The 16,117-nt window shown below is 48.3% G+C and overlaps 1 protein-coding gene across 4 annotated transcripts in view; it reads right to left on the bottom strand.

Annotated features, from left to right (window-relative positions):
* TENM4 (teneurin transmembrane protein 4) overlaps nucleotides 1–16,117 on the bottom strand; it is a 744,874-nt gene that overhangs the window by 88,137 nt on the left and 640,620 nt on the right. For all 4 annotated transcript variants that reach the window (XM_059930706.1, XM_059930709.1, XM_059930707.1 and 1 more), the window contains one exon: nucleotides 9,403–9,619. In XM_059930706.1, coding sequence (XP_059786689.1) covers nucleotides 9,403–9,619 — 217 coding nt within the window. The remainder of the gene's footprint in view (nucleotides 1–9,402; nucleotides 9,620–16,117) is intronic.

Here is a 16,117-nt window from a genome sequence, read left to right as displayed (position 1 = left end):
GCTTTACTCAGAAAGGGGAGACTAGGGCGGACCACAATTAGACCCACTTCCTGGGGTGGGGCTAGAGCGGGGCAGAGACACAGAAAAGAGCTGCGGAAATCCAGCTCAGCAGGCCGGACCTGAGGTGCAGAGCAACAGACAGGTGGCATTCAAGGGAAACAGTCTTTCCAGGGGCAGGGGAGGAGGACTGACAGGGGACAGGCATGGTGAGGGAGCTCCCAGGGGCAGCTGGATGTGGATGTCCCGTGTGTCACCAGGTAACAATGCCCAGGTTCCTAAGCAGAGCACCGGTGGATCTCCAGACCCAGACATGGCAGGGGTGGGAGCCAGGTAAGGCTTGAATCCTCGGGGGGCAGGGCTACCAGGCTGCTTGTATCAGGGACTTACGGATAGAAAGTGAGTTTGGGATTCTGGGACAGGACAGAAACCCATTGCCAGAGCTGGCACATAAAGGGTCAGGCAGAGGAATGGTAGGAGGACTGGAGGCTGAGCTGCTGGGGTTGCTCTAAGCCCTCCTCCTCGGATCGGGGTTAGTCCTAGAGGCCTGCAGGCTAGACCCACAGGGTAAAGTCACAGGGCCCCGCCGTGGTGGGAGGAGGTGGAGGCAGGGGAGGGCGGGTGGGCAGGTCTCTCTCCTCGGCTAGAATACTGCCCAGAGGTAGCATCGCCTCCTCACAGCCCCGCACCGTGGAGCTCACGTAGAGCCAGCTCTTGACGCCTCCAGGATTGGACTGGAGTGCTGGTTAGACGCATTGCAGAGGTGTTTGGTACGTTCTGACCCTATATTCTCCATAGAGGACAATATTAGTGATGTGACGCCTGGCTCTCCAATATTTTAACTTCTCATTGCTTGAAGTTTATCAGTGTTGGATGGAAATGCATTAAGTCCCTGACTTACAGACACTGGAGTTACTACCTGAGAGCCTCACTTAGGACTCCAGGCTCGCCAGGACTCAGGCTCTGCTACTGCATCGCTGAGCCAAGAGTTTTCTCTGGCCTCAAAGTCTCCTCTTCAACCATAAAGGACTGCCCATCTCAAAGGTCTGTTAACCGCTGCCTGCCACAGTGCCAGGGCACTTGCATCAGTTATATAACTACATTAATGCTTCGGGCTAAGATTCTCATTTCTCTCCCAGTTCCTACGGTGACACTAAAACCTATACGAACACAAATGCCCTTGCCAATGCGAACGCTAACTCTTGCTGTAAGTGATAACAGCCAATAACATTCATCCAGTGCTTACTGCTCTGACACATAAGTGTTTTATATCTCCTTCATCCTCAGACATCCCCACGAGGTACCAATTATTATCCTCATATGACAGATGAGGAAAGTGAGGAACAGAATGATTAAGAGACTTATCCCAGGTCACACAGCTGGCAACGGGTAGGGCTCAAATTCAAGCCTCGCTACCTGCCTCTGAGGCCATGCTCTGGGGCACTAAGACCTGCTGCGTGTTAGCTTTTTACTGTGTTGTACAGTATTAGAAAGAAAGTCAGGGCCAGCTGGGGTTGTAGAGTTGTAGCAGCACCGTGCTGTACAGATTTCCAAGCTGAAGATGCGGAGGTGGGAATACAAAAGACCTAGCAGAGAAGAACAGAGGCTCAGCACATGGGCTCTAGGACCAATCAGCTTGGCTTCAAATGCTGGCTCTGCCACTTACAAGCCGTCTGTCCTGGGCCAGGTTACTCAACTTCTCTGTGCCTCAGTTTCCTATCCGTAAAAGAAGGGGCATGCATTCCCTATGTTATATGGTTTCGGGGGAGAGGTAAAGGTGTTACTAATTATGAAACTTACAAAGCGTTTCAAATAATGCCTGACACATAGAACATCCTTGGTAAATATTCGGTGTTATTACTGAACGTGTGCTATGCACCAGCCATTGGGCTTCCTGGGTATTTTATCTCATTTAACCTTCCAAATAACCTGCAGGGTGAGAATGAGTAACCCCTCATTCCGGATGAGGAAATTGAGCCTCGCTCACCCAAGGTCGCTTGCTCTCGCTTGCCCGAGAACTTGAACGCAGGGCCTCTCCCTCTAAACCCCGAGTGGTTCCCGCTTCAGCGCAGCATTGTCTGCTAATGCTTCCTGTGATGGACAGCTAGGAAAAAGCTCAGGCTACACAGCAAACAGATCGTAATTTGGTTTTGGAATCAATAAAGGGATGATCAAGTGGCAGAGGAGGACTTGTTAGCTGCTCATCAGGATGATGTGAGAAGTTGCTGCCTGCATCCTGAATTCAATCACCTAGTTGCTTTATCATCATAAACATTCATTTCAATGCGGGGAGGGTTTTTTGTTTTTTTTTTTAAACCAACATGAATAATATATAATGGCTGACATTTTGGAGGAAGCAGGATCTTTACCTTCTTCCATCTTCCATCAGGGTAATTTATCATTGTCTTCCTCCCTGCCCCCCTTTTTTAAACTGATGGGGTAGCCTGTCAGCTCAGCTTGTTCTAAAAACGCAGGAGTATAATTCAATAATAAATTTGCTCAGAGGCCAGCTGTCAGGAAGCTGGTGTTTATATGAACTCCATTAGATGATCTCTACTGCTCAGACTCTCTGAGGGCTATCTGAGGGCTGTCTTAAGGCCTGGGGCGGGGTGAGGGGGGTGGAGTGGCAGGCAAATGCATTTCTGGAACTGCTCTGTCACTGACACTTGCATATGGCTTTAGATCTGCAGTGGGCTGACGAAAAATCGTATTGCATACATGATCTTTCCTCCCTCTTTTCCATTATATTTTTCCTCTTGTAACCTCTTACTTCCAAAATTCTTGGAAACGTTGTGGCTTTATAAAGGGTCTGAGAGAAATTCTAAAGGCTTACGTAGTATCAAGGTTATTTCACTTCTGTTAGTGGCAGTTTTAAGTCCTAACTGAGGTGACATGCCCTAATCTGGTTAGTGCACAGGCGAGGGGCAGATCTTTCTCAGTTTCTGCCCCAAACTACCTTTCTGGTCTCAGAGTCCCCTCTGTTCTTCTTTTTCCTCCATGGCCCCTCTGCACACCAGGATCATACATTCTAGATTCCCTGAGACCCTCCTGATTTCAAACATTAGAGCATGTCTCTTGACTTTTGATTTGGAAAATACTGTCACCATAATTATGCTCCGGCCACATTAAAATTCTCTTGGTTCTTTGATTATCATGGAAAGTCATGCTGGTTCCTCAGTCTAGAACGCATTTTAAAATCCTGTTCAACTGAAACCCACAGTAAGCAACATACCCTAATCAAGAGTACACACCACACACGCACGTGTCATGAAATACATACCCTTTTAGAGTGCTGCACTGATATTTTCTATTCCACTGTACCCTATTCCATTTAAGTTTACTTCTTAAAAAAATAGTTTCGACCCACTACATTGACTTCATGATGTGCTAACAGGTTGTTGTGACCTGAAGTGGGATAAATAATGTTTCAATGGCTAGCCCTCCTCACTGAAATCTTTGTCTCAGGCCAAAGGCCATCTCCTGCCAGAAGTCTTATTTAATTAGTTCATTTGTTTGCTTGCTCATTCATTCTCAAAACCAAACATTCACTGAGGCCTGTTCTGAGCCAGGCCCTCTGCCGGGTGCTGGAGAAACAAAGATGGGCCAGGTGCAGCCCCTGTGCTGTGGAGCTCAGGGACCTGGATTTGCAGTGGGAGTGATGGCCCCACCTTTGAGCTCTCAAAACACTCTCTCTCTACTCTGTTCGAGCACTCAGCAGTAGCTGACTGGCTGACTCACTGATTCATCTACCATTCATTGTGGTTTAGTCTGCGCCAACCCCTCTGCTAGGCACTATGGATTGAATGACCAACGAGGCATGGGACGCACAAGGACGCCCCAGTGTAATGGGGTCAGATGCACATCTTCTCGCAGGCCTAGTGCAGAGTAGGTGCTGATTAATATTTACCAAATGGAGCGCGGCAGTTCTGTCCCTCTCTGCACCTGCCCACTCTCTCCTCTCCACAGGATCTGACCCTCTCTATACGATACGATCCTCTGCCTCCTTTGGGATGAATACTCTGGTCCATCCCTCCTTTTTCTAAAGTCCCCCTGACTCCTGAAGTCTTTTCTCTTTGGGTTCAGTGTGCCCTGTGGCTGACTTTGGTAGCAACCTATCCACACCCAACCACTTGCCTGAGTGAGCTGATAACCTATTAGGTTTCGAGGAGCCCAGAGAGACTTGACAACATCACATCCTTCCTCTTACCAATACAGTGTCCTCAAACATGTTCTGAACTGGTATTAAGTAACTTGGCGGTGGTTCTTCCTCTTCCTATAATCTGCTACCCCGTCTAGCAGTGGCAATCCACAAGTATTCACTGAACTGATCTGTCTGCCCTGTGTCCAGCTCTTTCGACCCAGTCAGTCCTTCCCAAGATAAGAGATACAACCAAAGTTGTGTAACGGGGAAACAGCTGCCTTAAGTGGTCTTACAGGAGGAATTGTCTCACACTGCCCTCACTTTCCCAGCTGTCTAATCCCAAGTTCCACGGTCTGGGTCCTGTTATCTGTCCTCCTAGTATGGACAATCCAGCTGGGGATCCTTCTTCCACCTGCAGACCTGAATGGCTCCTCCCCTCCCACACAAGTCTCCATAGAGGGCACCCTGCATTGTATTCTCCCCATGAATCCAGGGGAGGGACAGGTGCCTTCCACTAGGCAGAACGGCTCCAGGCATTCAGGCCAGGGTGGAAAGATGGTATTCAAGCCACCTAATCTGGTGATGGTGGTTCCCCTGTCTGTTTTTTCCCTCCTACTTTAGACCTACTTGAGATCAGTTGAAGTCATTCATATCTCTGTCACTTTATGTGGAGCTGAGCACAGCAGTGGCAGAGGGTCAGATAGAGCTACTGCATTCATTAAACCTGTATTAAACACCTGCTCTGGGCCAGGCATTGTGCTGGGCTCTGGGGACACAGATGAACCAGACAGGGTCCCTGAGGGAGTCCCTCACTCTAAGTCCATCTGGCAGTACTTCTACTTTAGTTCTGAGTCAAGCTCTGGGCTTTCCTCCAAGAAGCCCAGCCCAGCCCAGCCCAGCCAAGAGCCCACTCTGCTTGGCTGGGGCCCTCACATCCTGGGGATCCATTGCCCATCCTTCCCTGAGGGCTACCCCTGCTCTAGTGCCTCTGACACCAGCTGGGGTGCTGCCCAGAAGCATGAGGAAGCCCCCACACAACTGCTGGTGTCATGTATGCATCTGGAGAACCTCTGCTTCCTCATCCCTGCCGTGGTCAGGCCTCTGAGGAAAAGCACCCTGGGGAGAGCCCTGGGCGCTGAGGACTGACTGGCTTGCTTTCCCCACAGAAGGGTGCTCCGGTCAGTTCCAACTGGCACTGAGTTCCTCTCCCTCTCATGGTCGGTCCCAGCATGCCTCATACTTGGGTCTCCCTGAGTCAGTCACACAGCTGGGAAACTGCAGAGTAAAGGAGCTGCACCCCTGGGGCTCCTTGCTGGGCTCAGAAACGCCGTTGGGTCTCTGGGTGACAGCCTGCTTCTTGGAAGAGCCTGTTAAATGGACTCCCATTCAGACTATACGAATTGTGGTGCAGCATACGGGGTGCAGGAAAACACAGGGTTTTTCTGCCCCACAGGCTTGTTACTGTTAAACACAGGCACAAAGTCAGGTTGGCCTGCCCATCAGAAACCCCGCTCTCTGGAGAAGTGCCACTGGACTCCTCCCTAACAAGAACCCCGGCTGACAGCCGCCTGGCAGAATGCTGCCGTTTCCCTTCCTCAAATAAGGATTCAACAATCCAAACCTCGTTCCTCTCTAGGTGGCAGCTGGACTTTCCTGCAGGGCAGAGCACTCTCAAGTTTCACTTCCAATCAAGGAATTAGAGCTGGAGGCTCTTTCTAACATCATCACCTCCACTCTCACGTTCATCATCATCACCACCATCATCATATAATTAGCAAACATTTTTTGTGTGGCCAGTATTAGTCTGAGACTTTATGTACTTTTTGTTTTTTCATTTAATTCTCTCGACAACCCTGAACAATAGAGATTACTACCCTGCTCTTACAGATGAGGAAACTGGAGCTCAGAGAAGTTAAGGAATTTTCACATAGCTATAAAGTGGATGCAACAGACTTTACATCCAGGTCTTGGCTATTTTCACCAGACCACGCTGCTGCCATAAAAGCTAGCATTTACTTATCACGAATGTACCAAGCCCTGTGCTAGGTGCTTTATCTCAGTTAATCTTTTCAATGGCTTTCATGAAACAATTACTATTATTGCCAGTTTATCATTGGAGGCAGGTACACAAAGGTTCAATCATTTCCCTGGGGCCACATAGAGCTAGTAGGAGGTAAAGCCAAGATTCACACTCCCGGGCGCTTTCTATGATACCACATTCCTTCATACAAGAGGAAAGAAAGGAACAACCCAAACCTGGCAACTGATTTCACTTTATCCCAAAGATGCAAATAAGCCCTGTATTACGGGTTCAGAGCATGACGATAGAGAAAAGCATCTGCTGTCTTGTGTTTGTGGGTTTCCAGTCACTTGGGCTTGTTTTCCATACAAATCTGTTTGGGGATACTCAGTAGTGAATGATAGATAGCTGTTTCTTCTGAATCTAGATCAGTGAGGAGTAGTGGCATAATGATTCAGGCGAATAATAGGTAAAAGGAATTTTAACAGTAACATTTGGAAGCTTCCGTTATCCATTCGTTTTAGAGCAAATACTCTATTCCGGGCCCTGCCCTAAGTAATATAGGTTTGGAGAGATGAATGGTCTCCACTTTCAAAGCATGTTATTTAACTGAAGGTGACAGATATATAGACAATGATCTGGGAGCTGACTTCTACTCCTGCTTCTGCTACTAACCTGTAATGTGATTTTAACAGATAATTTAACCTCTCTGGACTCTGAATCCTCAGTAGAAAATTAAGTAAAATAGATAATGTATCCATCCATCCTCTGTCCCACTGTCCCTCCCCATCGCTCCCCTCTCTCCTTCTTTCCTTCCATCTCTTCATTGTTCAAGGTAATATATCGATATATGCGTATTTATCTTGAGCGACTACTAAGTGCTAAAATGAGTGAGATGCAGTCCTGTCCTGGCAGACTCAGTTTAGAGGGTTAACAGACATTTACATATTCACTATATTAAGCCCTTTGTCAGAGCCACGTATCCATCAGTGGCAGAGCCAGGATCTGAAACACAAGTTGGCCTGACTCCAAGGCCTACACTCTTTTCTCTCTGCTGAGCGGTCCATTTCTCCCAGTACAAGTTTCTCAAGTTCCCCACTTGACAGGTTCCTTAAGGCATGTCAGACTGGGAGAAACGATACTGAAATCCTTGGGCGGGTGCCGCGTGATTCGTGGCACGTAGGCAGCAGGCTTGGTGAGTGACCAGAGGACACGCAGGGGTCATGGTCCCTGTTGGTACTTATCAGGATGGCATGGTAAGGGCACCCCGAAACAGAACAGCCACTGGCAGCCAACCAGCCATAGCCCTAATCAGAGCCCATAACGGGTCCAGTAAAGAAAGGGTGAGCAAGTAATATTCCCCTTGGTAGGAGTAATATTTCTATCTCCAGTTGACTAGAAGAACTCACACCATGGGAAGGCCCATAAGCATACATACAAAATCACACAATTGAATGAAAGAGCAGAAAGCTCCCTACCCAGAGACGAAAGCAGTATTTCTGGCCAAGATAAATGAATAGGTTTTTCCTCACTCTATTTCTGCTCCTGGCTCTGCCACTTGACTAGCCTGTGAATTGGGGAAGATCATGTAACCTCTGAGGTTCTCAGTATTCTCGGGGTAAGTTGAAGGGACTATAAAGTACCTTCATCTCTAAAAAGGTTAAAGTTCGAATGCTTTGACACACTCGTATCATGCCCCTCTTGCTGGGCTCAGAGAACTCCCCCGACTTCACTTCTCCCCTCTTGTCATTGCTCCTTGTGAAGAAGGGCTGGGGCAGTGGAAAGCACGGGCCCTGGAGTCCCAGCTCCATCACGTCCCAGGAGCAAGCCTTCTCCTTGGATTCCCAGTTACTCTCTGGGGATCATAATACTACCTTCCAGGGAGACTCCCCAGGAGTCCTTCTTAGGTCCCCACTCGGCCCCCTTACACATTTTCCTGGATCCAACTTTTGTGTGCTCATGGTTTCATCTACTGCTTGTTTGTTGATGGCTCACAAATCAAAAACCCCAGCCCTAATCTCTGGGTGAGCTTCAGATTTGCTTCTGAACTACAAATAGACATTTATTCTTGGGTGTTCTACTGAGGTGAGCCCCTTCCTTGACCTTGCCAAGCATCTGAGTGAGAGACTCCGCCCTCCAGCATCCCTCAGACCCAGCAGATGATGAAGCCCTGCTGATTTCCCTCTTTAAATAGAACTGGGGATGTCATTCATTCTTCCCTTCCCTCATCCCTACCACATCGTCCCCTTAGGGCAAGAACTCTCTTGGCACAGAAGTCATGAACATAGAAGGCACACAGTCTGTGCTGAACTGAACTGGGCTGACTTTTAAAGAAAGCTCTGTGTGCATGAGGTATCACTACCTTGGAAGACATTCAAAATAAATTACCATAAATCCCTCCTTCTTGGATACCTTTCCCAAGTCCACAGACCCTGATCTGGGGAGCAGAGAACAGACAGCTGCCTTTTGCCAGCTCCTGTACACTTTTATGCCCCTGGGTCTTTGCACAAGCTGTTCCCTCACCCTGGCACACTCTCTCTCCCTTGCTGAGCTATTTCTCATCTTTAGGACTCAGTTCTTAAGTCTCAGCCTTCCCCCACCCAGGAGCACCTTCTCTATGCTTCCAGAGTACGCTGGGGGCATATTTCTGGTCTATCACAATGGAACTATTTTTTGTCCCCTTAGTGGGCTGTGAGTGACCAATGGGCAGGGACTGTGCTCCACTCATCTCTGTGACTCCAGCACAGGACCTGGCACAGAGTAGACCTCAGTAAAAACCTGTCCAATAGACGACACCACTGAACGCTTGTGAAAGAATGCATGGGCGTATGGCCTGGGGTGCCAGCAGATGCACCCCACCCCAGCCTAACAAAATCTCCCGGACATCAGCTCTGAGGGATAAGAGTGTCAAAGCTTTCAGCTCATCTGGAGACCACAGAATCAGTAAGAGCTGACTGCAAAGTGGGTATTGATCCAAGATTCCCCTTGGACCTTTGATTTCCCACTCTCTCCATCTATCACCCAGTGAGGACAAAAAAAACTTTGCTCATAAAAATTCCAAACGCCTTGGATAGCAGTTTTCTAAATGTGGGTACCTGAGGCTGTTTCCCTGCCTCCCCTGACATTCCATCAAGAGCCTTCAATGCCCACCCTCCTGGCCTCCTCCCACTCCCACCCACCCACACGTGGCCCTGGAGGTGAGCCATTTCCCCTTCAGAGGAACCACGGCCAGAGCTGGACTCACCCTCCATCAAAGGGGTTCTCCCCGGGGATGATGTGTGTGCTGTCCCTGCCCACGAGGAACTTGATTCGGTCGTAGAAGGAGTGCAGGTTCTGCTGGGACACAGGGGCCTGTGTCTCCTGGATGATGTCCAGAGGGTCGGGGGAGCCCAGGCACAGCGGGCTGACGTGACAGAGGGGCTGGAGGCAGCAGTCGGGGTCCATGCAGTCCACCAAGCCATCTGCAGGGGTGACAGAGCATGACGTTTATATGGCTATGTTCAATCAGCATCGTTTGTCCACAGTGCCTTCCTTCATTCACTTCTCTATTTTCCATTCATTGGAAAACTTTATTAAGTGCCTGATATAAGCCAAAGGCTTTGCTGGGCACCAAGTAGATTCAGGTGTCAGATGAGGTCGCAGCCCACTAGCCTAGTAGGAGAGACAGACAAGTCGGTGGGCAGCGTGACGTGTTTTTTTTGTTTTTTTGTTTTTTTCAGAGAGAGAGAAGGAATTATATATATGAAGGCCCAGAGGTGAGAGAACACACTGAACCGTTTGAGTTGCTAAATTCAAATGCTGGCTCAGAAGGTGAGGGGAACAGCACAAGATCAGGCCGTGAGGTCGGCAGGAGCAAACAGCTGGGCCTCCCGGACTAGGTTAGGGAGTTTGCATTTCACCCTCTGGACAATGGGAGCTACTGAAAGGTGTTAAGCAAGAGGTGATTTTATCTGAAAGTCACTGCATTGCTGAAAGAGCATCCCCTGTATCGTGGAGAGGGGACTGAAGGGGGCCCAAGGTAGAAGCTGGGGGCTGCATGGAGGAAGTGTTGCTGAGATTACACAGGAGGAAAATAATGGTTCCTGAGACCAGAGCAGTGACAGTGGAGACTGAGAGAAGAGGACGGTTTGGAGAGACACTGAAGAGGTAAGGCCTGGCGACTGACGGGCTGCGGGGGTGAGAAAGAGGCAGTGCTGGTGGAGGCGGCGAAACTCCCAGCATCTCTCCCGGCCTCGATGCAAATGTGTGGACACCCGGCTCTGCCTTCTGTGAGAGGGGATGGTTTCAGATCACCGGCCAAGCTGCTATTAGCAGAGAATTAATTCTCTCTACCACATGGGTGGATTTCTTTATAGGGCTGAAAATTGTATGACAGCTTCCAGCTTCCCAAAGTGCAAAAAAGAAATTCCACCAGACCACAACTTTTTGGTCTCATTATCCCAAAGCGCTTTTACAGGCACCCAAGAGAATAGCTTAAAATAGATGACAAACCCAGGGATTAGAGGATACTGCCCAAAGTGGGGGACAGGGAAAGCCAGTCTGTGTGCTCTGTAGGCAGAGAACAGTCGAAGCACATGCGTTCCTCTGTAGGTTGGAATTCTGCCCCTCCTGCTTACCAGCTGTGTGACTTTGGGCAAACCTCCTCACCACCCTGGGGGCATGGATCCTGCTCTGGTTATCTCTGTTGTATCCCCGGCACTTACTACAGGTGTTTAAAACATGACTGTTACATAAATAAATGAAAGAAAATTGAATGAATTATTTGACAAATGAATCAAGGGGACGAAACCAAATGACAGTCCATAAAAGGCAGAAGACCATTATCTTCATTCAATTCAATTAAACAGTGTGGTATGGTGGGAGGATCGTGTGGCTCAGAGATTGAAGCTCAAGTCCCAGAACTGCGCCTAAGAATGACTCTGGCTGAGTTCCTGTGCTTCATCGCTCTGAGGCCCCGTCTCCTCAACACTGACATACTGCCTCACTTCTGTCTCCATGGGTTTACAACACAGATACTGCCCACCGGAATACTGCCTATGCATTGGTTAGACTGGGTGCCCTACCCACACAGGCAGCACTCTTAAGCCTCCTTTCTAGCCTTGGGATGTTGTGGCCTCAGGCAAGCTACCTGACCTCCCCGAAACCCAGTTTTTTTCTAATAAATTAGGGCCAAAAATCCCTTGTCTTTCTCTCCCAACTTCTGCGTGGTATCTAAGACCTTTCACGCTATGCCCTCCTTGAGGGCAGCACAGTGGTAAAGAGTATGGGCTCCAGAGCAGGACTGTCTGAGTTGAAATCCTGGCTCTGAAACTTACTACTGTGTGACCTTGGGCAGGTTACTTAAACTCTCTGGTCTCAGTTTCCCCACATCTCTTACAAGTGGATTCTTTTTTTTTTTTATTTAATTTTTTTGGCTACACCACAGGGCATGTGTGATCTCAGTTCTCCAACCAGGGATCGAACCTGCACCCCCTGCAGTGGAAGCGTGGAGTCTTAACCACTGGACCGCCAGGGAAGTCCCACAAGTGGATTCTAAGAGTGTTACTTAAGTATTTTTTACATAAGTGAAAAACATAGTGTATGTCCCCCAATCTAGCGGAGAACCTGACACATAGTAAGTACTTAATAAAGGTAGCTCCCCTTCCTGACCCTGACCCTAGAACACAGCTCACCAAAGTGTAGGGCTGGCTGTCCTTTGTCTGCTCACCAGCCAGATCCATCCTGAGATGTGGAGGAAAGGCCTCTGCTGGCTCCAGCTCTGTTCTGGGTCCTACCTTGTGGCTCCTGTCCCAGCTTCCAGATACACCAGCTAACTGCCTAGCCAAGCACCTGTTTTCTCCTGCAGTCGGCGGGCTCCATCACACATTCTCGGGCTGCCCCTGTCAGACATTGCTTAAGCACATAATTACAGCCCAAGCTGAGGGTTATTTGCATTCTGCTATTGATGTTAGCATGACAGATTCAGCTGCCGCATCCATAACTCTGCAGAAATGCTCCATTATTCAATCCCGGCGAGCAGGGACGCTGACCATTAAATCAGCTAGCACAATTGAAGGGCTGTGAAAAGTCATGGCTAATTTGAAATTTTATTAGCTCTTGCCTGCTCTTGTTTACCACCGAAGCGGTCCCTGGAAACCAGTCTTTCACCTCTTTATAAACACTCGGCTCTGTGGCACCTTGGAAGAACTGCTTCCTGCTCTCTGGTCCTGGTTGGAAGGATAGCCAGGAATGATTGCTAGTATTATTAATTTTTGTATTAAATGATGATGATGATGATGATAATCACAGCTGCCACCTACTGAGTGCCAGGCATTGTGCTAAATGCTTTACAGGGAATGTTTTCAAGGAATGTGTCATTGAATCTTCCCAACTCTACGAAGCAGCCACTGTCGCCACCATCACCCCCATTTCAGAGAGGAGGAACCAGAGGTTCCAAGTGGTAAAGTAACTTGGTCAAGGTCACACAGTCAGTGCAGAAGGTGACTCAGAATTTGAACTCAGTTCTTTCTGAAAAATAAAAGGTTCTCTGATCCTGAAGAGACTTTTAGGAACTATTTCTTGAGTGGGAAACATGAATCTACGAGTGTTGCTGAAATGCTACCCTTCTGTGCTCTTCCAGTGCCCTGGGTGACCCCCACCACTGCACTCATCTCCCCATATTGTAATTCTCATTTTCTCTGTCTCGCTCCCCACACAATGAGCTCTTGGAGAAGAGCTGCTGCCGGCCTACACCTCCCTATGTTGACTCTCCCCTATCATTCATTTGGCAAATATCTGCTGAGTCGTAAATGTGGGCTAAACCTCCACTAATAGAGACCATCATATTAAATGAGATACATATTTTAAAAATGAGTAGGGCCCACAAAATTCTTATCAAAGTCTCAGTTTATGAGACCAGCTTCTGTGCAAACCCCTCTCTGTTATTTTCAAATGCAGCATTATGGCAGCCTGCAGCAGGGCATATGGCTTCCCTATGGTAACAGAGACTCTTCCACGGTTTCAGTTTCTTAGGCATAGATGACAAGTTTTAGAAAAGTTGTAGTAAGAGGAAAAAGTATGTTCTGAGGACAGAAAAGTAAATTTTGGGATAGATTAGAAATTAGATTAGAAATACATCAATATATGGTTTTCGAGATTCTCTGGTTTTGGCTAATTTGGAGACATTTAGATTTCCCAAGCACTTCTTATCTCACTTAATTGTATATTACACACACATTGGTTGACTTATAAAATGTTCATGTTTCCTATATTTACTATTCCCATTGGGAGACCCTTGTTATCACAGGAGCAAAAACAAAACCCAAAAACCCATCAGGAAAATAGAGAGGATTTTTCCTTTATTTCCTTCGAAATTTCAATAAAACCCTCCTACACCCTAAACTCTAGCTTTTGGGAAATTACATATTCCCCCCAGAGATTTCCTTTGTCCTTGAACTTCTGAAGGCCTCCCCTCCCTCCTTACATGGTGAAAGTGAAGAGGGGCAGATGAAAGTGTCAGGCTCCCGGAGAGTGGGAGGGGCAGCAATGCCCACCTGGCAGGCAATGGCCTCTGGTGCCGCGAGGCGGTGGGAGAAGGAAACAGCCAGAAAAAAGGCAGAATAGAGATTAAAAAGAAAGACGAAGAAAAAGGAAGGAAGGGAAGAAGCAGAAAAAAAAAAGAAAAAAGGGGCCAGGTCTCTGGGGCACTAAATGAATATTGCAGAGCAGTTCTCGTGCTTGTGACCCTTGAACGTGAAGCCCTCTGGTGCTGAGATGGCGCATGGTGCGTGGGGCACTGGCTTCTGCTAACATTTCTACGTACGTCCTATGCCACCAACTTGAGAATGAGGGCCACACCATTTCCTCTTGCCTCCCTCCTCAGCACCCACCTTGCTGGTGGGTGTCAACTGACCTTGGAGAGGGGCAAGTGGAGAAAAAAAAAATCCAGGCTAGAAGCCTGAAGACAGGGTTCCTTCCCTGAGTCTGTCACTCTCTAGCCATGAGACCTTGGGCACATCCCTTCCTATGTCTGAGATGTAATGTATTCACGTCAAACCAGGATAATAAGCTCTGGCAACCTCTCAGGATTGCTGAAAGTTTCCTGGGCCGTGAAGAGTAAATCAGTAATTCAACGAAAGAAGTCTTGGAGTCCTTCACCCTCTGCAGACGGTTGCTATGGCACGGGAATGAATGAAGTCCTCTGCCATCAATTGCGGTGCTGACTAGTGGTGGCTTCCTATTCGTGTTGTGACCTTAACAGATGCCAGGGAGTGGTGGGACTTTGGGTAACCATCTCCCTCTCTGCTGTCAGTGTCCTCATCAATCGTGGGGGGCGGATGGGGCAGCCTCTGGGGCTAATCTTCCGGACAGTCACCTCCTGGACTTTCTATGCCACAGGCCCATCTCCCCTGGTGGCTGGCCTGCTGGAACTTTCACAGGAAGTGACAGGCGGGCACGAGAGTTCTATCGTAGGTGGTGACTCAGCTGGCCTTCTCATCTTTACAAAAGAAGACACTGGGGTCAGGTTAGGTGATTTACCCAACGTCATACTGCTAGCGAAGTGGCAGAGTTGGGACTCTGGTCTCTTCTCTTTCTCCAAAACCAGGCACTAGTCCACAGTCTACATCTCTTTCCCTATTAGTGCTTTGGATATCCTGGATCCCCCAGCCCTGTCTCCCATCCACAGAAGGCAGAAAATGACTTACGTCTTATCCTAAATGCATAGCACATTGCCTTGTGCACAGTGAGCATATTTGTTGAATGAATGAAAAAATGAATGAATTACGTGAGGATCCCAAATCAAACAGCTCCATCAGTTGGATGGGGCTCATCGAGGGCTGTGAGGCATGATGAAACCCCACCGCCACCCCGGGAAGAGCTCGTTCCTCTCCTTAGAAAGGAGGCACAGGGGACAAGTCTGCTCTGTTCCTTCCGTGTCTGTCACATGGCTGGCAGGCCCTGCGCTAGGCACTGGATAGACAAGAAGAAAATAGAGTCATGTCTCCAAAGGATTTGGTGTGGTGGGTCAGATAGAGATAACCGTGTGCTGGGAAAGAAGGAAGCAGAGGGGGCTGTGGAAGTCCAAAGGTGGGAACCCAACATGGGCTGAGGGCTGGAATATTTCCTGGAAGATGGAATGTTTAAACTGAGACTAGAAGGAGGGCAAGAATAAGCCAAAAGGAGAGCAGAGCTGGGGGCAGGTTTGGGAAATTTGTGGACTAGCAAACTCTTTTCATCAGAGTTGTCTGCATGGTTCCTTAACCTGATGGTCCCATGGACAGTATCTAACAAACCCACCCAGCTCTCTGCAGGCTTAACTCCTCCCCGGGCTCGACAGCCCATCAGCTGGCCTCATCTCACAGCTGCCTGCAGTCTGGGCACAGAAGTGTTTTGCAGCCGGCTGTGAGCACAGCATCTGGGGAGGCCCCGGGGGGCGGTGGGTGGAATGTGCCTCCCTGTCTGTACACATCTGGGAGAAGTTTTTGTCATTTGCTAGAATAAATTCTGTGCCTTCTTTGAAAAGGCTTGCAAAATCTTTATCTCCTCCTCGGAACCCAGGATATTTAAAGGTCAATTTCGCTCTTGTCTCTTATCACAAGAAATGTGGTTTAGAGATAGTCTGAAGTGCGGCCAAATTCTTTGGCTTTATGTGAACTCTCCATGCCAACAATGGGAGATGGGGAGGAGAAGGGAGGACAGAGAGCTCTGTTCTTGGTTTTACTGAAATTTCTCCTTCCAGGTTGCATCTATCAATTACCTGAATTGCAATCCATGATTGTTTTTTTTATGGGACCAACACTGCCTAAAGAGATGAACACACCTTGAAGCTGCTTAAAGATCCTTTATCAAAAGGGGTCTGGTTGCTTAAATTCCAGTGGGCTTTTTCTCTTGGCTTCTTCTTTTTAAACACAGGTTCCATCCTCATCCTAGCTTTCCCACTGATCCACTGGATGACTTTGGGAAAATCACATCAGCTCAGT

The sequence above is a fragment of the Balaenoptera ricei genome, chromosome 8 (assembly GCF_028023285.1).
Source record: "Balaenoptera ricei isolate mBalRic1 chromosome 8, mBalRic1.hap2, whole genome shotgun sequence".
NCBI classification, from domain to species: Eukaryota; Metazoa; Chordata; class Mammalia; order Artiodactyla; family Balaenopteridae; genus Balaenoptera; species Balaenoptera ricei.
Note: the sequence above shows the minus strand (reverse complement) of the source record. Positions and strands in the feature narration are given on the sequence as shown.